Raw genomic sequence first — 20,247 nt, 5'->3', positions numbered from 1 at the left:
TTTAAGATGTTTTCTTCTCTGATTTAAAAACGTGGAATGGAGTTCTATTTCGAGACCACACATTGGGAAAATGTTCTATTCACGGAAATATCTTTAATCATCAGCCATCATTTTAATGTACTGTCAGAAGAAAAAAAAAATAATTGGCTCAGCAGCTTTCTCTTGGAGGTCAGCCATTGTGAGTCCCCCTCCTTCCCCTGAGACAAGCCACTGCACAGAGAAGCCTGCCGGTTACCTGTGCAGCCCAACCTACGAGAGAGGCCATCGTGCTGACTGCGCTGTGTGGTCAGGGCAGTTTTCTCCTGCCCAGGACATACACTTTCTCCCATCATCCCCTCTCAATAAAAGCTGTTCTTCCTCTCTGAGAATGCTTTGCAGAACTGCAGCTCTTCCCCTTCTCTGGGTGACTGCTATCTATCATCATGAAGATGCTTTATCAAATATTAATACACCAAGGTTAATAATGAGACACTGTTCCCTCCCCGTGGGGTGCAGTCTGAGTGAGCCATGTTAATAGCTTCCTCCATCGTTAGGCCATTCCTGTGGACTGTCAGCTTCGTTCCCAAAGGCAGGTCCTGACACCAGGCCTTGCCTGTGTGTGCTTCTGGCTCCTGGGAGCAGCCGACACCCCCGCCCCTCTACCCCCACGGGGGACCCCTGCCTGCTGCTTGGCTGAAGAGGTGCCAAGAGTGTCATTTTCAGAGCAACTGAAGCAATTGTTCATTTTCCCTTTATATCTTGTCACAGAGAAAGAATGACAGGGAGGCCGGTAGCTGAGTCTCTGGCAGCATTTTGTCTCCAAACCCTTTGGCCTTCAGACTCTGAAAACTGGATCAACCAGGGAGTCTCATTCTACAGTCTAGTGAGAAAGAAATCGATCAAATAGTCACACATGAGAGAGTAGCCTTGAAACATACACATTACCGTAGGTAGAATAGATAGCTCAGTGGGAATTTTCTGTATGGCACAGGGAGCTCAACCCAGTGCTCTGTGACAGCCTGGAGGGGTTGGATGGGAGTAGGAGGTGGGAGGGAGGTTCAGGAGGGAGGGGACACATGTATTATGGCTGATTCATGTCCATGTATGACAGAGACCAACACAACATTGTAAAGCAATTATCTCCCAATTAAAAATTAAAAAAAAAATAGCCACACATGTGTCTTTGTACATGTAGACATGTATGTCATAACAAATTAGGGTAAATGCTATGAAGACTTACTAGGAATTGTGCATTTATAACATAACCCACAGCTTATAATTTGTCCAAGGGTGAGTGGGGGCTTGTTTGAGTAAGAGTGTGGGATGAGTGAGTGGAGATAGGAGGGGTGGGTAAGAACCAAGTCACCAGGGGCCTTCAAAGGCCCTGAGTATCCTCAGGGTCCTGGTAGGAAGCAGCAGGTAACTCATAGTGGTGATGTTTGATGAGGGGATTGCTTGCAAAGGACCAGCAGAATTGAAGCATCAAAGGGTGGGAATTTTCAACAGGAAGAGCTGTAGACTTTCAGGACAGAGACTGTGGCCTTCAGGAAAGGGCCTGACAGACAGACGGTGCTGCTCCCGACCCATCAGCATGCATCCCAACCCAGGGATCTAACTCAGGTCTCCCACATGGCAGGCGTATTCTTTACCTGCTGAGCCACAAGGGAAGCCCAAGAATACTGGAGTGGGTAGCCTATCCCTTCTCAAGTGGATCTTCCCAACCCAGAAACTGAACCAGGGTCTCCTGCATCACAGGTGGATTCTTTACCAACTGAGCTATGAACAAAGTTAGCATGCATCCCAACCCACCACAAATAAGTGACGTGGTTACGTTTAGCTTTGAAAGATTACTCTAACCTCAATGGGGAGAACAGGTTGTGGAGAGGCTCCACAAATGTCCGGAAAGAGAAGGTGGCGGGGAGAGTCAGCTTGGGGGCCACCTGGAGCAGAAAAGTGGTTCGTCCCCACCACATAATTCTGTCCTCCTGTTGCCATCACACTTTCCCCAGTGTGGTGACCTTGGCCAACTTACTTTCCTTCTCCTCTGGGCCTCGGGTTCCTCACCTGTAACATAAGGGGCTTGAACCAGATGTTGTAGGAGGACTTTCCAGCTCAGAACCTGGGGAGAAGCTCCCTGAGGCAGGGCTGACCATGTGTCTTTACCCTGAACCTTGGAGCTTTGACTCCTGGCTTGGGGGAAGGGAATTGACCCTTTTCAGTAAATCAGTGGGTTCTCCAGAAATTCTCTCTGTTCATTAAAAGCTAGGCTGAGGCTGAATCCTGGGCCGTCTTTGACTTCTGCGGCCTCGTGTTCTCAGCAAGTGTCCTCTCTCCATGCAGCCACCACCTGCGTGCATGACAGCAGTGCTTGGTGTTTGTACAGCTGCTTCGTGTTCTAGGTGCTTTTTATCCAGATCTCACTGGCCCTTCAACCACTCTGAAGTTGGCAAGGTGTAACTATTGCCCTCTCCTTTCTAGACGAGGGAAGTCCCACAGCAGGAAGGGCCAGGACAAGCCTAGAATCCCAGGCTATTAAGATCAGCCCTCTGCTGTTGAGGCGACAGCACTTGAATGTCCTTCAGGTCTGCATTATCTCCTCCTTGGCACTCCATCTAAGACATTTCTTCCCATGTTTCCTTTCACCACCAGCCTCTTGAGCCTCTTTAATCAAAACCCTGAACTCATTTTTACTTCTGTCTTATAGCCTCCAAATGCTGTCACCTGCCAGGGCCAGCTGCCCCTTGTCCTGTGATGTTGTCCAGATCATCTCCTGTCATTTCATTCCCATAGTTCACATGTCAATGAGGCCTTGGCACATCAGACAGACTTTTGCTGCTGCCTCTGAGCGAGTTTCCTGGGCTCCAGCCTCTCCCTTGTCCAATCCCATTTATGTAGGGTGGTTAGAATCTTGCTCCTCCAGTAAATTTTTAGTGAGGTATCACTTTATCTGGCTCTTCTTTTCCTGGAGGATAAAGTTCAGTTTCTGTAGACTGTCCTTTGACTTCTTTGCTCCGGTAAACTCTTCTCACCCTCATCCCCAAAGCATGCATGCATACACCTTCATGCACATATGCACACATACATATGGGTTTGCAAGTTTTCACCAGAGACCCCTCCTTCCTTCCCTGCCATTCTAGAAGTATTATCATCTTCAAGCCCTGGATCAAAACTAGCCTTCTTCACATGCTGTGTTGTGCTTAGTTGCTCAGTCGTGTCCAATTCTTTGCGATGCCATGGGCTGTAGCCTGCCAGGCTCCTCTGTTCATGGGGATTCTCCAGGCAAAAATACTGGAGTGGGTTACCATGCCCTAATCCAGGAGATCTTCCCGACCCAGATTTCGAACCCAAGTCTTCCACATTGCAGGCAGATTCTTTACCGCCTGAGCCACCAGGGAAGACTGGTGGCTTCATTTCTTCATTTGTTCGCATGAAATATTTTAAATTTAAACTTTTCCTATAATATATAAAAACCCTATTTTATTAAGAAATACATAAAAATCCTCTTTTATATTTTAAAAATAGAGTGATTTACATCTTTAAACATTTTTATTACATAAGAATATATATTTAGTGTAGAAAAGATTAGAAAAACTGATTAAAAAGAAAGTATAGACATTTGTGAATACCCCATATAGATATTGTAATGTCTTTGGATACATTTTTGTATTTATACATACACATAGACTATGTATATGTATAAATATAAACATCATCTATAATCTTAGACTGTTTTTCACTGAGATATATATTATGAATATCTTTTTATGCCTGTAAATATGCAGATTATCATTTTCATGGCTTTATAGCCTTCCTTTGTGTTAATGTACCCAGATCTAGTTAACCAGCATCTTAGTGTTTAACTTTGCTTACTTTTAGAGTCAGTCTTGTGTGCTTTATTCTTGCATTTAAAGGAATCTGTATATATTCAAATATGCATTGGCATATGTAGTAAGCATCTTTAAGTTTTCTCTTAGGATCAACCCTAGTTGGCTTTGAAATCCTTATGGGCAGAAGCACTGTGCCCAAGCTGTTCACAATGCCAGTATGATGAAAGTTGGTTAGCAGAAAGAACAATTCCTCCCCAGACTAAACAGGAGGAGTAGAATTTGTGCCAGCAGGATCGTTTTTGATGTATCCCTGAGAGTCCGCCCTATGCTAGGCTTTATAATGGGTTGGTATCTCTACCACTGGGGTTTGTCACAAGTTCACATATCCCTCTCTCAGGTTATCTAAGCTCTTGGCTTCCTGGCATGACATGGAGGGAAATCCCTTTGTAAACCTGCAAAAGAAGTAAATGCTTATTTCCAGGCCAGGCTGTGGATCCAAGGCCTCCCTTGGTGCCTTTCCTCCCACTTGCCTTGCTGACCACCTAGCTTTACCCATAGCTTAAAGCCATGCTCTGGTGAAAATTCAGACTTCCTTAAGAAGGATACATTTTGACTTTTAATCAGTCATTTGTTCTTTGGGATTTGAGTTCTATGTCCCATTTTTCTTTATGACATCTGTTGTTTCTTGTTATAAAAGTTATGTATGTACATTGCAGACATTTTAGTAAACATGGATAAGCAAAACAAAGTGTCACCCACAGTCTTAACACCCCGCTATAATATAGCACATCATTAGCTTTTTTCTATGAATCTATGTATATAGGTCTACAATATTATATTGTAGTTTTATATTGTACAGATAGTTTTATAATCTGAATTTTCCCTTAAAATATACAATAATATCTTTTCTTGCTATTGGAAGTTCTTCCACCTTATTCATGTATATAAATGTGCCAAAATTATTAAATAACCCCCTGTTGAATATTTAGGCTGCTATTCTCTATTTAAAATTTTTTAATTTATTTTCTACTTTTGAGAGCAGATTTCTAACAGAGATAAGAGAGATACAAGAAACAGTCAAGGAATTTTATAGGAAGCCATAGCAGGAATAAATAGATGGACCATCTTACCTGCCTCCTAAGAAATCTGTTTGCAGGTCAGAAAGCAACAGTTAGAACTGGACATGGAACAACAGACTGGTTCCAAATCGGGAAAGGAGTACGTCAAGGCTGTATATTATCACCCTGCTTATTTAACTTCTATGCAGAGTACCTCATGTGAAAAGCCAAGCTGGATGAAGCACAAGCTGGAATCAAGATTGCCGGGAAAAATATTAATGACCTCAGATACACAGATGACACCACCCTTATGGCAGAAGGCGAAGGACTAAAGAGCCTCTTGATGCAAGTGAAAGAGGAGATTGAAAAACTTGGCTTAAAGCTCAACATTCAGAAAACTAAGATCATGGCATCTGGTCTCATCATTTCATGGCAAATAGATGGGGAAACAATGGAAACAGTGACAGATGCTTTTTTTGGGGGGGCTCCAAAATCACTGCAGATGGTGACTACAGCCATGAAATGAAAAGACGCTTACTCCTTGGAAGAAAAGCTGTGACCAACCTAGACAGCATATTAAAAAGCAGAGACATTACTCTGTCAACAAAGATCAGTCTAGTCAAAGCTATGGTTTTTCCAGTAGTCATGTATAGATGTGAGAGTTGGACTATAAAGAAAGCTGAGTGCCAAAAAACTGATGCTTTTGAATTGTGGTGTTGGAAAAGATTCTTGAGAGTCCCTTGGACTGCAAAGAGATCCAACCAGTCCATCCTAAAGCAGATCAGTCCTGAATATTCATTGGAAGGACTGATGCTGAAGCTGAAACTCCAATCCTTTGGATGCAAAGAGCAGACTCATTGGAAAAGACCTTGATGCTGGGAAAGATTGAAGGCAGGAGGAGAAGGCAACAGAGGATGAAATGGTTGGATGGCATCGTTGACACACTGGATGTGAATTTGAGCAAACTCTGGGAGATGGTGAAGGACAGGGAAGCCTGGTGTGCTGCAGTCCATGGGGTCACAAAAAGTCAGACACAACTGAACAACAACAATTCCCATCTCAGTTCTCCAGGCTCAGTTCTTTTCCCATAACCAGTGTTACCAGCTTTTCATGCATCTTTCCAGGAATGTTTTTTGCATATATTAGCAAATAGTCTGTATTGTTTTTCTCAGATTTTCCCCACCATATATTGTCCCTTATTGTCCTTTTTTCCCCACCCAGGGTATCTTGAAGATCATTTTATATTAGTACACAAATGGGCTTCTCATTCTTTTTGCAGATATAGTATTCCATGGTCTAGACATAATTTTAATTTAACCAGTCCTCTATTGGTAGACATTTAGAGTGTTTCCAATCTTCTGCTATTTCCGAAAATGCAGTGAATAAACTGATATGTGTTATTTTGCAAATGTATATCTATCTGAAGGATAAATCCCTAGAAATGGAATTACTGGGTCCCAAAGTAAGTACAGTTATAATTCTGATCCATCTTGCCAAATTGCCTTTTACACCCTCTCCAAAAACATATGAATGTTTTCTCCCCCACTTCCTTGCCAACATGGTATTTTATCACACTTTTGGATCTTTGTGAATCTGATAAGTAAAACATAGTGTCTTGACGTACTTTCATTTTACTTTTGTACTTTTAGTATGAAAATTTTCAAACATGTGAGAAAGTAGAGATAAAAGTAAAATGAATTATCACCTAGATTTAAGAACTGTTAATATTTGGCCATATTTGCTTGTTCATGTTGGGGCTTAAATGTTTTTAAAGTAAAGTGAATAATTATCATGACATTCTACTCTTACTTTATCATAATAGGTTAGCATGAATATCTGAATAACAAGAGCATTTCCCACTTAGCTATAATACTGTCACTACACCTAACAACGGAGAAGGCAATGGCACCCCACTCCAGTACTCTTGCCTGGAAAATCCCATGGATGGAGGAGCCTGGAAGGCTGCAGTCCATGGGTCGCTGAGGGTCGGACACGACTGAACGACTTCCCTTTCACTTTTCACTTTCGTGCATTGGAGAAGGAAATGGCAACCCACTCCAGTGTTCTTGCCTGGAGAATCCCAGGGACGGGGGAGCCTGTTGGGCTGCCGTCTATGGGGTCGCACAGAGTCGGACATGACTAAAGTGACTTAGCGTAGCACACCTAATAAAATGAATAATTCCCTTATACAATCTAATACCCACTTAATATTCAAATTTTCCTGTTGTCTCAAAGATGTCTTTTATCATTAGTTTGTTTGAACTAATTAAGGACTGTGTATTAGGTTTGTGTGTGTATGTATGTTTTTAATTTGTATTTCTATCATGAATAGCTTGGATAATTTTTTATACATCTAAGAGACTTTTATAATTTTTCTCTGTTAACTGTTCACATTCTTATTTCATTATGCTATTGGATTATTGGTCTTTTTTCTCATTAGTTTATAGATTTTCTTTACCTACAAGGTAAGTTAGCCCTTTGTGATATGAGTTACAAATACTTTGCCTCATTTGTTTGACTTTGCTTATGGTATTTTATCCCACACAAACATTTTTTAATGCAGTTGAACTTTTAGTCTTTAATTTTACGACTTTGGATTTTGTGTTGGAATTATAAAACCCTTCCCTACACTAACATAAAAAAATTTTCTACTATAATTGATTTTGGTATTTTTATGGTTTTGTTTTTTACATTTCAATTTTTGACCCAAATGAAATTTGTCTTAGAGTATGAGATGTGAATTTAACTTAATTTTTCCTGGATGGCCACCGAGTCTTATCAGTTCAGTTCAGTTAAGTTGCTCAGTCGTGTCCGGCTTTTTGCAAACCCATGGAACGCAGCACACCAGGCCTCCCTGTCCATCACTAACTCCTGGAGTTTACCCAAACTCACATCCCTTGAGTTGGTGATGCCATCCAACCATCTCACCCTCTGTCATCCCCTTCTCCTCCTGCCTTTAATCTTTCCCAGCATCAGGGTCTTTTCAAATGAGTCAGCTGTTTGCATCAGGTGGCCAAAGGATTGGAGTTTCAGTTTCAACATCAGTCCTTCCAATGAACACTCAGGACTGATCTCCTTTAGGATGGACTGGTTGGATCTCCTTGCAGTCCAAGGGACTCTCAAGAGTCTTTTCCAACACCACAGTTCAAAAGCATTGATTCTTCTGCACTCAGCTTTCTTTATAGTCCAACTCTCACATCCATACATGACTACTGGAAAAACCATAGCCTTGACTAGACGGACCTTTGTTGGCAAAGTAATGTCTCTGCTTTTGAATATGCTATCTAGGTGGGTCATAAGTTTCATGCCAAGGAGTAAGCGTCTTTTAATTTCATGGCTGCAGTCACCATCTGCAGTGATTTTGGAGCCCAGAAAAATAAAGTCTGACACTGTTTCCACTGTTCCCCATCTATTTGCCATGAAGTGATGGGACTGGATGCCATGATCTTAGTTTTCTGAATGTTGAGCTTTAAGCCAACTTTTTCACTCTCCTCTTTCACTTTCATCAAGAGGCTCTTTAGTTCTTCTTCACTTTCTGCCATAAGGGTGGTGTCATCTGCATATCTGAGGTTATTGATATTTCTCCCGGCAATCTTGATTCCAGCTTGTACTTCTTCCAGCCCAGCATTTCTCATGATGTACTCTGCATATAAGTTAAATAAGCAGGGTAACAATATACAGCCTTGACGTATTCCTTTTCCTATTTGGAACCAGTCTGTTGTTCCATGTCCAGTTCTAACTGTTGCTTCCTGACCTGCATACAGATTTCTCAGATGTAGGTCAGGTTGTCTGGTATTCCCATCCCTTTCAGAATTTCCCACAGTTTATTGTGATCCACACAGTCAAAGGCTTTGGCATAGTCAATAAAGCAGAAATAGATGTTTTTCTGGAACTCTCTTGCTTTTTCCATTATCCAATAGATGTTGGCAATTTGATCTCTGGTTCCCATGCCTTTTCTAAAACCAGCTTGAACATCAGGAAGTTCACGGTTCACATATTGCTGAAGCCTGGCTTGGAGAATTTTGAGCATTACTTTACTAGTGTGTGAGATGAGTGCAATTGTGCAGTAATTTGAGCATTCTTTGGCATTGCCTTTCTTTGGGATTGGAGTGAAAACTGACCTTTTCCAGTCCTGTGGCCACTGCTGAGTTTTCCAAATTTGCTAGCATATTGAGTGTAGCACTTTCATAGCATCGTCTTTTAGGATTTGAAATAGCTCAACTGGAATTCCATCACCTCCACTAGCTTTGTTTGTAGTGAAGCTTCCTAAGGCCCACTTGACTTCACATTCCAGGATGTCTGGCTCTAGGTCAGTGATCACACCATCGTGATTACCTGGGTCATGAAGATCTTTTTTGTATAGTTCTTCTGTGTATTTTTTCCACCTCTTCTTAATATCTTGTGCTTCTGTTAGGTCCATACCATTTCTGTCCTTTATCGAGCCCATCTTTGCGTGAAATGTTCCCTTGGTATCTCTAATTTTCTTGAAGAGATCTTATCATCAACACCCTATACCCAATAATCCATTTTTCCTCTTCATATTTGAAGTGCCGCCTTTATCAGATGTTAAATGCCTATATATACTTGGGACTATTTCTGTTCCATTAATGTGTCTATCCATATGATAGTATCACACAGTTTCATTTGTTAGAAAAAACACCTGGGAAGATTGGTTACCCTTTATTACTCTTCTTTTCTGAAATTTTCTTAGCTATTTTTATAATCAGTTTTCTAGTTGTTTTTCTAGTTTCCCCTCAAACTTAAATTATATATTTTTTAAAATAATATTAAATATATAAATTTAGGATAAATTGACATCTTTATGATATTGAGTTTTCTTATTCAAGAATTTTGTGTGATTTTTCCATTTGTTCAAGTCTTTGGTGAGCCTTTGGAGACTTTCTAGATTTATATAGAATTTGCACAATTTTTTAAAAATTTAAGCTAAAAGGTTTTGTCATTTTATTATCATTGGGAGTTTTCCAAATTCCTTTTTCAGGAAATGATCTTGCCATCACTTCAGTGGGTCCTTTAGCGTGTAGGATTAAATCTAAACTTCTTAGCTTTTCCTTCAAGGCTTTCCACATCTGATTTAAAACCTGTTTTCCACATATTTTCTTGTTACCTGTAGCTAGTCAGCAACTCTTGAACAAGCACCACCCTTTTATGTATCCTGTGTCACGGGTCCCCTCCTTCCTCCTCTGCCTGTGCAAAATGGTTTTCTTCACAAGCTCCTTCTTAAATGATCCAGTTAGAAATGACCTCTCTCCACTTTGATCCTTGACCATTTATTCTGTGTGCTTCTTATCTGATAATAATCCAATATTACCTTGTGACAGCTTTTGTATTATTAAAATGAACTGCCCTTTATCTCTTCAGTTCAGTTCATCAGCTCAGTCATGTCCGACTCTTTGCGACCCCATGAACCGCAGGACGCCAGGCCTCCCTGTCCATCACCAACTCCTGGAGTTCACCCAAACCCATGTGCATCGAGTTGGTGATGCCATCCAGCCATCTCATCCTCTGTCATCCCCTTCTCCTCCTGCCCCCAATCCCTCCCAGCATCAGGGTCTTTTATCTCTTGCTGCTGCTGCTAAGTCACTTCAGTTGTGTCCGACTCTGTGCGACCCCATAGACGGCAGCCCACCAGGCTCCCCCATCCCTGGGATTCTCCAGGCAAGAACACTGGAGTGGGTTGCCATTTCCTTCTCCAATGCATGAAAGTGAAAAGTGAAAGTGAAGTCACTCAGTCATGTCCGACTCTTAGCGACCCCATGGACTGCAGCCCACCAGGCTCCTCCATCCATGGGATTTTCCAGGCAAGAGTACTGGAGTGGGGTGCCATTGTCTTCTCCACTTTTATCTCTTTTTTATCTCTATAAAACTATCAGTGGGTCTTTGCCTTGTTTCCTCAACGAGACTGCGAGGCCTTTGGGGAGAGTGAGGCTGTCTCCTGCTTCTTGCAGCGTCTGGGCCCTGCAGCCAGTGATGGTAGTAACATCAGTGATAGCAATGATAGTTCACGTTTACGCAGACTTTCTGTGTGCCAGGTACATTTTAAGCACTTTCCATGTATGAACTGATTAGCGGGTAAATACTTGAGTTGTGTTGGGTTTATTTGACCTCAAACTAAACCTTTGAAGGGGAATGTAAAAAAAAAGATCAGCTGGGCACAATACCCAGACAGTGATTCTAGCTCGCTAATCAGAGAGGAAGGGGAATTTTCTGAGGAGGATGGCCAGAGTCAAGGAAGGGAGGGGAGAGGAACAGGCAGGAATGGAGAGGCCCTGAGCTTGATGGTTGTGGAGACGAGTATTTTCTGAGGTTCTGGTGGTTTCAAGTCAGTCCGTGCTGGTAGTTGCCCCTTGCCCTACACTGGCAGAGTTAGAGCCCGGGAAATAAGGCCTAGCCCATGCCAGGGCCTTGCTGAGGCCTCTTTTCCACAGTGGTTCCCTGCAGGATGGGCCGGGTCCCCTGGGGACAGCCGTCCCAATGCTTGGCTGTCTCCCTGGTCTGTCCGCACCCCAGGGTTCCCAGCCCAGCTTGCTCTGCACCACTCCCCTCCCTCTCCTGCACTCAGACAGCTTTGTTGAGCACCTGATGGGAGTGAGCGTGAAGCATGTTGATGAGAAGCGGCCAGGGCTATGAGCTGATGGAAATCATCCCCACCTCGGGGCCTGCCTCTCCTTAACAGTCGTGAGCCTCTTGGAATATTTCCCCCATCTCAACACTACAGACTGTTTCAGGGTGCCCGGTGTCCTAGGCAATTGCACCCCAGCCTTCATGTAAAAGGCAGCCAGGAGCCTACCTGCCTGAGCTCTAAACCTGCAGTTCCAGCATTTAGAGGCCTCATACACATCATTTGTTGAGAACTGGAGAGCTCTAAGCGTGATTTACATCTGTACTGATCCATGTACCAGGCAGGCAGCCTAGAATCAAATTCCACGTCCCAGTTAGAAGCTCTTCCTTACACTTTGCTGAGCACAAGTAAACAGGTCTCAGCACCCACATAATGAACTCTTTAGATTTTTAAAGACAAGAAAAGATGAAGGAAAGAAAGGACTTTGACTTTTTGAGACAGTTACCTCCTAAAGGGCAAAAATTCCAGCCCCTTGGACAAACCCTCCACAACTGACTAGAAAGGTTAGCTTCTTACGGAGCCAGTCTGATCTCTAGGGAATGCACTGTGGCATGGGGCTGAGGCTGGCTCTGTTGAATCTAAACATGTTCCAGCTTAAATTCAATTGCTTTCCTTCCAATATATCATCAAAAGTTTACTTACATTTTGCTGAAGCAAACCTAGAAATCAGGGAAGGGTCCAGTAGAATAAGCGTTTTTTTCCCCTTGGAACTTTGCCCAGAGGCCCAGAATGAATAAGCCACATTTTAATTTTATATTTGTTATGGTGGATTTGTATAGTCAGTTGTAGCATTTTTCGTCTTCTTAGAAGTCTTATTTAGATGGCTTCCAGAGAATTCTTTACACATGACTCCAGAACTCATCATATTTATAATCAAGTTTGTCTGCAACGAGGAGGGGACTCTTTCCTGTCCTTGAATGCCCCACCTCCACTCAGGGCCTGGCCCCTAATGACTGTACAGTGAGCAATTGCTGAATGAATGAATAAGCGAATAAAGGGTCTGAGTTGCTAACACCAAAATAGCCACGAAGTGGGAAGGAACTGGATGCTGTGAGCCTCGGGAACCGCCAGGAGTATCCCCTCGAGGCCATGCTGGCCGGGCTCCTCTTGTTGTTAAGTCAGATATTTAATAATTGAAGAAGCCAGCCCTTCCACAGTTTGGGCTCAGTTGAGCCGACATTTATCCTGCTTTCACGGCGCTGACATTCCCTCCTGGCTGGACTGCTCGGAGTCTGCCCTGACTGTAACCAACCTGAGCACACTCTCCCCAGGGACCCTCCATGGCCCAGCCATACTGCCAGGTCAGCTCCCACCTGGAACCCTCAGCCACAATGCCCAGAAGCAGTTTGCCACAGGCTGTTCACTAAACTGCTCTCCTTGTTTCTATCTTTTCTGCTCCTCTTCTCTCTCTCTTTTACCCTGTCCTCCATTCTTTTTGAAGTCCCAGTCCCTGTCTTCTCTCCAGCATCTCAATCAAGCTTCCCAGCCCTAACCAAACAGATACCAGCATTTATTTTACAGTAGCTATTTTAACGGAAGTACTAAGAGGTAGCCCACCTGAACTGGCAAAGCCTGGGCCAGCAGCCTGGTTTGGACTGAGGCTCATTCAGGCCAAGGGTGTCAGCTTCCAAGGTCTGAAGATGGAAAATCCTGCCTGCCATTCTGGAGGCAAGAAAGAAAACTTAGTGCACAGCCTCCAGCCCAAGCCCCACCTACCCTTCACCCAACGTGGATCGCATTTTCCACGTGGTCTCATTGTCTCCATGTTCTTCCTTCTCCTCTACGTACCAGCAGCTCCTTGAGGGCAGGCAGTGTGTTTTGCTTTTATGTATCAGGAGACTTGGCGTAGGAGCTGGATAACCCTCCACACAGCCAGCTACAGTACAGCTCCGGAGACCTACTGTGTGCCAGGCTCCAGGCTTTGGGGATATAGAGATGCACAAGACAGACAACTTTGCTGGACTCTAGGAGCCTGCAATCTTGCAGGAAAGACAGACTTTCAACGAATCCAAGTACAAGGAGAGAGAAATGAGCAATGCAGATGTAGGGGGTCAGGGCACACCATGTGAGACCCAACTTAGGGGTCACAAAAGCTTCCCGGAGAAGCACTGTTTCTGCTAACTCTTAAAGTATGACTAGGAGTTAGGTGAAAGGGATGGGATGAGATAGAGGGGCAGAGAGAAAGCCTTCTAGACAGAGGGAGTATTTGTTGGGTGAGTAGACAGGTGAACCTGACGTTGAAATCTGAGCTCGCTGACCCAGGGGTACAGAGCATTCTGATGGGCACAGGCAAGCAGGTGACTAGGTTCGGGGCGCCTTGATTCCATGGTGCTGGAAGTTAACAGAAGGCTGCTCTCTGGTCACCAATGCTCCCCAGAGGGGAATAGGATAGATGGGATAGAATAAATATACCCACCTCCTCTGCCAGGGATGGTACAATTCTGGGTTAAGGTGAAAAACCCTCTGGCCCCGTATCACATGGCAAATGGACTCTGCCAGTCTCAGGCACCTCACCCAAGGTTCTTCTCCCCACCCAGATGAGCGGGAAGTTGTTCAGAAGAAGACCTTCACGAAATGGGCAAACTCGCACCTGGTGCACGTGTCCTGCCGCATCACTGACCTCTACAAGGACCTGCGGGATGGGCGGATGCTCATCAAGCTGCTGGAGGTGCTCTCCGGAGAGATGCTGGTAAAGCCCCTCCCCTGGGCCCTGTGGCTGGTCCTGGGTCCCCTCTGCAGGAAAGACACGGCCTGGGACCTCTCCACTTCTCACAACCTGCAATAGTAACGATGCAGTGTGTCCATGTGACTGATTGGTTCTCTGAACTTACTCATCTAAACATGTGCTGTGCTTAGTCACTTAGTCATGTCCACCTCTTTGCAGCCCAAAGACTGTAGCCCGCCAGGCTCCTCTGTCCATGGAATTTCCCAGGCAAGAATACTGGAGTGGGTTGCCATTTCCTTCTCCGGGGGATCTTCCCAACCCAGGGATCAAACCCACATCTCTTGTGTCCCTTGGATTGGCAGGCAGATTCTTTACCACTAGCCCCACCTGTATGTCCCAGCATAAATGCAATGACTTTCCATCTAATATATCGATCAAAACTTTAGTTAATTTTGCTGAAGTGTCTCAGAATTTCTTGCTTTTTTCTGGCCACTCCCACCTCCTTGACTTTCTTCTCTTGGGATCTGGTTATCTTTGGCCTGCAGTGAGCTTACCCTCAGGCTCCTTGCAAAGGCTAAGACAGATCCCATTACCCAGCTGGAGAATTTGCATCCTTTGTGGAACCAGGAGGGAAGAGTGAAAGATATTTTCCTGTGTGTCCATCACTCTTACAAGTGGAGATTTATTTCAGGCCCTCTCAGTTGTAACTCACCCAGCAGCAGTGCTGCCTCTGCAGGAGAACCAGGTCAAGGCTCATGTTTTGTTCCGTCACTTCCACTGTGACCTTGGAGCTACCAGGCAGGACCTTCTTTGTCTCATTTCTCCCACGTGTAAAATGATACCTGTACCTGATGGCCATAGGCTAAGAGCCTTGGGGTTTGAATGAAAGATTCCACATTCTTCTGTTGCCTTTTCAACTCCAGGCTGAAGTTAAAGAATGCCTCTTACCCTTCACTGAAGGCCCACTAGAGAGACTTAGCACTAAGAACCCTTCAGATAATGCAGTTACTCAGCAATGGTGGTCCCTTGAGCTTTGGTTGGGGCCATGCAAGGGTGAGGAGGGAGGAGGTCAGATGGCAGGATGGACCTATTTTAATCGCCAAACTGAAAGCCACTCTTATTGCCAATCAGCAGTAAATAGTTCTAGAGGAGTGCCTGGCGCATAGTAGATGCTCAGTTAACTCCCTGTTGTGTTACTTATCTGAATGTCATCTATTACCACTCACAAGGCTCTGTTTAGACCGAGGAACAGTACTGGTACAGCCCACTTGCAGAGCTCTGGGTGCTCAAGGGAGGGAACCCCTGAATTTTGCTGAAAGTTGTGGGGTTGAAACGTTGTCGAGGAGTGAGCTGGGAGGTGGAGTTTGGCATGGAGGGTGGATGCTGATGACAGGCGCTGGTCCAGGCGTGACCGTGAGGTTCTTCCCTGCCCACGGGGGCAATGGCGTCCCTCAGCCAAAGCCCACGAAGGGGAAGATGCGCATCCACTGCCTGGAGAACGTGGACAAGGCCCTGCAGTTCCTGAGGGAGCAGCGAGTGCACTTGGAGAACATGGGCTCCCACGACATCGTGGACGGCAACCACCGCCTAGTCCTCGGCCTCATCTGGACCATCATCCTGCGCTTCCAGGTGGGTCCCCGGGCCTGAGAAGACGGTGAGTGAGTGTGAGTGCCCACGTGCGTGTCCCCAGCGACAGCGCTTGTAGGAAGGAGAGACCATCCTGAGCATCACCAACTTGCTGAAGCTGAGCGCGAGCAGCCCAGTGTCGTGGTCTTTTGAGAGAGAAGCTAGAAACTGGGAGCTGGACTCAGATCCAGCTGCTTTCACCAGATCTGCTTTTGCCCCCGTCCCCCCACGTGGGTAACTCTTTGGTTTTCTAAATAGTTTGATTCAAAATTTGCAAAGACAGTGCAGAAAATCTGCTGCTGTGTTTTCCAGTCAGAAGCTTTTCTCTTCCCACCCTGAAAGCCCAGGTCTGTTGTGTAAGGAAATTTAGGAAGCCCAGGGGAAGGAAAGCAGGGTCTTCCACCTGCTGGTTTGGGGCAGAAAGAACCCAAGTTGGAGGAGGGAAGGGCCGGGAGAAGAAAAATAACCCTCAACGCCCATCCTGAGGATCTCCTGTAAGTGGTCTCGGGGGTCCAGTCTCACTCACTGCGGGTGTGTATGATGAAATGGTAATAACAGCAGAACCAGGGAGGATGAAAAGGCAAGAGGAGCCACTAATCCAAATGCGACACCTTCCAACAGTCATGCCATCCCACGGCCCTCACAGCGTCATGCCTCCTGAGGAGGAATGAGGCCAACGTGCATTTATTCTTGGCCTCCCCTTCAAGTTTCTGATTGGAGCCGTCTCCTCTGACCTGGGGAGTACAGCAGGGTAGCAGGCCTCTGGGACCCGAGGCCCCAGCCTGTGGTGTGGCTGCAGGGCTGGTAACCAGAGGAGGAAAGAGGAAGGGGGTTCTTCCAGGGAGAACTCTGGGCCAGATGCAAATCTCAGTCTCCCCTCTCTTGTTCCCGTGCCCCCAGATTCAGGACATCGTTGTCCAAACTCAAGAAGGCCGTGAGACGCGCTCAGCCAAGGACGCGTTGCTCCTGTGGTGTCAGATGAAGACGGCAGGGTATGCCCTGGGGACCAGCCGCTAACATGTCCCCACCACCCTCTTCACCCCCCACCCACATATTACCAGAACTATAGCAGCTTGGGCATATTCAATGCAAAGTCTATCCCGACCTGATTCTTAGAGGCCCGGAATGTAGGATTCTATCCCAGAGTTGCCTGGGTCAGACCGTGGGGTCTGTGGGGGTGAGTGTCTCTGGGCCTATCTGATGGGGGAGCCTCTCTGTGGGGCTTAACAGCCGCTGTCTTGTTGACCGTTCGAGAAGGGTCAGGTCCACCCCTCTCCTTCACACACTTGTAGGGACCTCAAAAGAATCTGTTTCTTAGGTCTTAATGTTTCTCTTGGATGCAGCTACCCCCACGTCAATGTCACCAACTTCACCTCCAGCTGGAAGGATGGCCTGGCCTTTAACGCCCTGATCCACAAGCACCGGTAAGAAGGGGGAGCGGGCTGCGGGAGCTGGGGATCCCATGCGGGGAAGGGGGTTTGGATACTTTGCACTTAGCGTGTAGGTTACTAGCCAAGCTCCACAGGAACATTAAACCCCCTGTGCCTGCTCCTCTCACCCTCAGCATCCTGCCTCCCTTAAATCCTCCTTCCCCACACGCTGGTGCTCACGGCTCCCTCCTCCATCCCATGTCCTCTTCTCACTCCTCCTGCTCAGCCCCTTCCTTGCATCTGCCCAGGGTCTTTACCCTGTTGGTGGGGGACACCATGCCCCCTGCCCTCTAACAGTCTAGCTTCATCCCCAGGCCTGACCTGATCGACTTCGATAAGCTGAAGGACTCCAACGCCCGGCACAACCTGGAACACGCCTTCGAAGTGGCCGAGCGTGAGCTGGGCATCATCCCGCTCCTTGACCCTGAAGGTGAGCTGGCACCCACCAGATGGGCAGGGCACCTGGAGGCATGTGGCGGTGTTGGGCAAGCCGGGGGCACAATGTGGGCCTGGAGGCCAGACCAGGGCCCTGTTCCGTCTGCTCTTCAGCTCCAGACTGGCTCCAATGCCTCCCCTGCCCGCTTGGGAGCCATTGTAGTCTTGCCCACCTTTTCCCTTCTTCCTTGCTTTGTGGTCCTAATATGGATTTCATCCTCTGGCTTAAACCGCAGCCCCATTCCTCTTCCACTCTTGCCTGTCACTCAGTACGTGTAGTTGAACTTCATGCTGGAGACACAGGGAGATGAACCCCTTGAGCCTGACATTTCCAGCTTCTAACTGGTCCTGAGAGCCCACACTTTCCCCTTGCAGATGTCTTTACAGAAAACCCTGACGAGAAATCCATCATTACCTACGTGGTGGCATTTTACCACTACTTTTCCAAGATGAAGGTGCTGGCGGTGGAGGGCAAGCGAGTCGGTAAGGTACGGAGCTGCTGTGAAACCAGGGCCCCCAGCTCCCTGCTCTCCATGTGCAGGCCTTGACAGAAACTCCCTTTCTCTCCTAAGAGCTTTATGTCTGGACCCCAGCCATAGGAAAGGGCTCACATCACTCCCACCAGCCTCCTCTGAAGCCAAGCATTGCCACGTTAATGGCTCCCAAGCTGAATTCCAGCGCAGGTTGATGATCTGTCCTCAACAAGGTCATAGATCTGAATCCACCTTCCTCCTTCAGACCTATGTCTCATGAACATTCCCTCAGGAACAAAACAGGCTTTTACTTATTAGTCTATTGTGGTGTCAGATCTCAGGCTTCCATAGCCAACCCGGGAGCCACCCCATTCTACAGACCCTCACGCTGGGTCCTCAGCTCCTCCAGGGTAGGAACCTTTTCTCATTCATCTTTGTGCACTGGTGTTGAGCAAAGGCAGTGCCTGGAAGCCTTCCATCTTTGTTGTTCAGTTGCTCAGTCATACCCAACTCTGCGACCCCATGGACTGCAGCATGCCAGGCCTCCTCTGTCCCTCACCATCTCCTGGAGCTTGCTCAAACTCCTGTCCATTGAGTCAGTGATGCCATCCAACCATCTCATCCTCTGTTGCCTCCTTCTCCTCATGCCCTCAATCTTTCCCAGCATCAGGGTCATTTCCAATGACCTCGATCCTTAATACCCATTTTTAAATAAACAGGACTTTGGCTCCTCTGGTGACTGATGTCCTGGGACAGTGGGCTTTCCAGTCTTTTACAGGGTGAGAGAGGGCGGGGAGCTGTTCCTGATCGCAAACACAGCTGGGTCCCTCCTGCATCACCTATCCAGCCCTCTGTTCAGCAGTGGTCTTGGGCTCTGGGGACAAAGCCAACATAAACACTCTAGGGCTTGCGAGGAGGAGGACCACCTCAACTGTGGTCCCCGTTGGCATCTTCACTGATGTCCTCACTCTTCTCATGAGAATGAGTTACAAGGTGATTCCCTAGGTAATCGACCACGCCATTGAGACTGAGAAGATGATTGAGAAGTACAGTGGGCTGGCCTCGGACCTGCTCACCTGGATCGAGCAGACCATCACCATCCTGAACAGCCGCAAGTTTGCCAACTCCCTGGCCGGTGTCCAGCAGCAGCTGCAGGCCTTCAGCACCTACCGCACCATCGAGAAGCCACCCAAGTAAGGGCCCGGGCACCTGGGAGGGTGGGCATCAACTGCTGAGAAACCACCTCCCAAAGGTGAGAGGGCCTGGAGAAGGGGTCTGAGAGGCATGTCTTGGATGTCAGGGAGCTGCCTGTCTGTCACCTGCTTCATCCTGTCTTGTCTCCCTGCTCCCAAGCTGTCAGCCTGCATTGGGTAACCCCTGACTCAGCCAAGGGAAGTACTTTCTCAGATCCAGATCCCTGAGTGGGGAGCGGGAGTGAAATCTCAGGCTTCAGAATCTCTTCAAAGAACCTGTGCTGGAGACTTCCTCTTTCCTGCGCACCGAGCTGTGGGTTTGTTCTCTAGTAACGACCTCTGCATCCGCAGCCCCAGAGCTCGCCACGTGTGGCCTCCTTGATCATCAAACACATCCTTCTTCTTCTCTCCCGTCTGTCACTGCTCATCCATCAGCAGAGCACTTAGCCTGCCTCTTGGGACTCTGCTCCACTGCAGTGTGTGCAGGGCCTGCGTGCACATATGCACACGCAAATACAGCCACGCGTGTGCACACACACGCACACGTACATACACGGCATTCTAGCTCGCCTGCCCTCAGCTTGTCCAGCTCCCCTGAAACAGATTTCTAGCTCATTGGTGGTACCTGTGCTTTATTCCTCCCCTGCTCGTTCATTCATGACTCGCAAACAGGGAAAGGCCAGACGCAGAGTCTAAAATGTACTATAAATGAATATCTGATTTCTGGCCTGATACTAACCATGTTTAAAGTCCTAAGCCCAATCCAGGTAATACCTCCCATGAGTCTACCAGGCACTGCACACAGGGGTGGTAGCTCTTGGCTGCATAAGACAGTGCTCGAGGTCACAGCCTCCTTGACGTGCCTATGAGCAGCAGGTATATGGGCTGGCCTCGGGCGCCTGGGAACCTTGCTTACCAGCT

General features: G+C 46.7%; 1 protein-coding gene across 1 annotated transcript in view; it reads left to right on the top strand.

Moving 5' to 3' along the window:
* The window catches only part of SPTB (spectrin beta, erythrocytic), a 130,893-nt gene that overhangs the window by 62,622 nt on the left and 48,024 nt on the right, over nt 1-20,247 (top strand). The window contains exons 3-9 of the mRNA XM_070797705.1: nt 14,042-14,193; nt 15,625-15,798; nt 16,696-16,787; nt 17,139-17,219; nt 17,540-17,655; nt 18,036-18,148; nt 19,139-19,326. Coding sequence (XP_070653806.1) covers nt 14,042-14,193; nt 15,625-15,798; nt 16,696-16,787; nt 17,139-17,219; nt 17,540-17,655; nt 18,036-18,148; nt 19,139-19,326 — 916 coding nt within the window. The remainder of the gene's footprint in view (nt 1-14,041; nt 14,194-15,624; nt 15,799-16,695; nt 16,788-17,138; nt 17,220-17,539; nt 17,656-18,035; nt 18,149-19,138; nt 19,327-20,247) is intronic.

Source organism: Bos indicus, chromosome 10, assembly GCF_029378745.1.
Source record: "Bos indicus isolate NIAB-ARS_2022 breed Sahiwal x Tharparkar chromosome 10, NIAB-ARS_B.indTharparkar_mat_pri_1.0, whole genome shotgun sequence".
Taxonomy (NCBI): domain Eukaryota; kingdom Metazoa; phylum Chordata; class Mammalia; order Artiodactyla; family Bovidae; genus Bos; species Bos indicus.
Note: the sequence above shows the minus strand (reverse complement) of the source record. Positions and strands in the feature narration are given on the sequence as shown.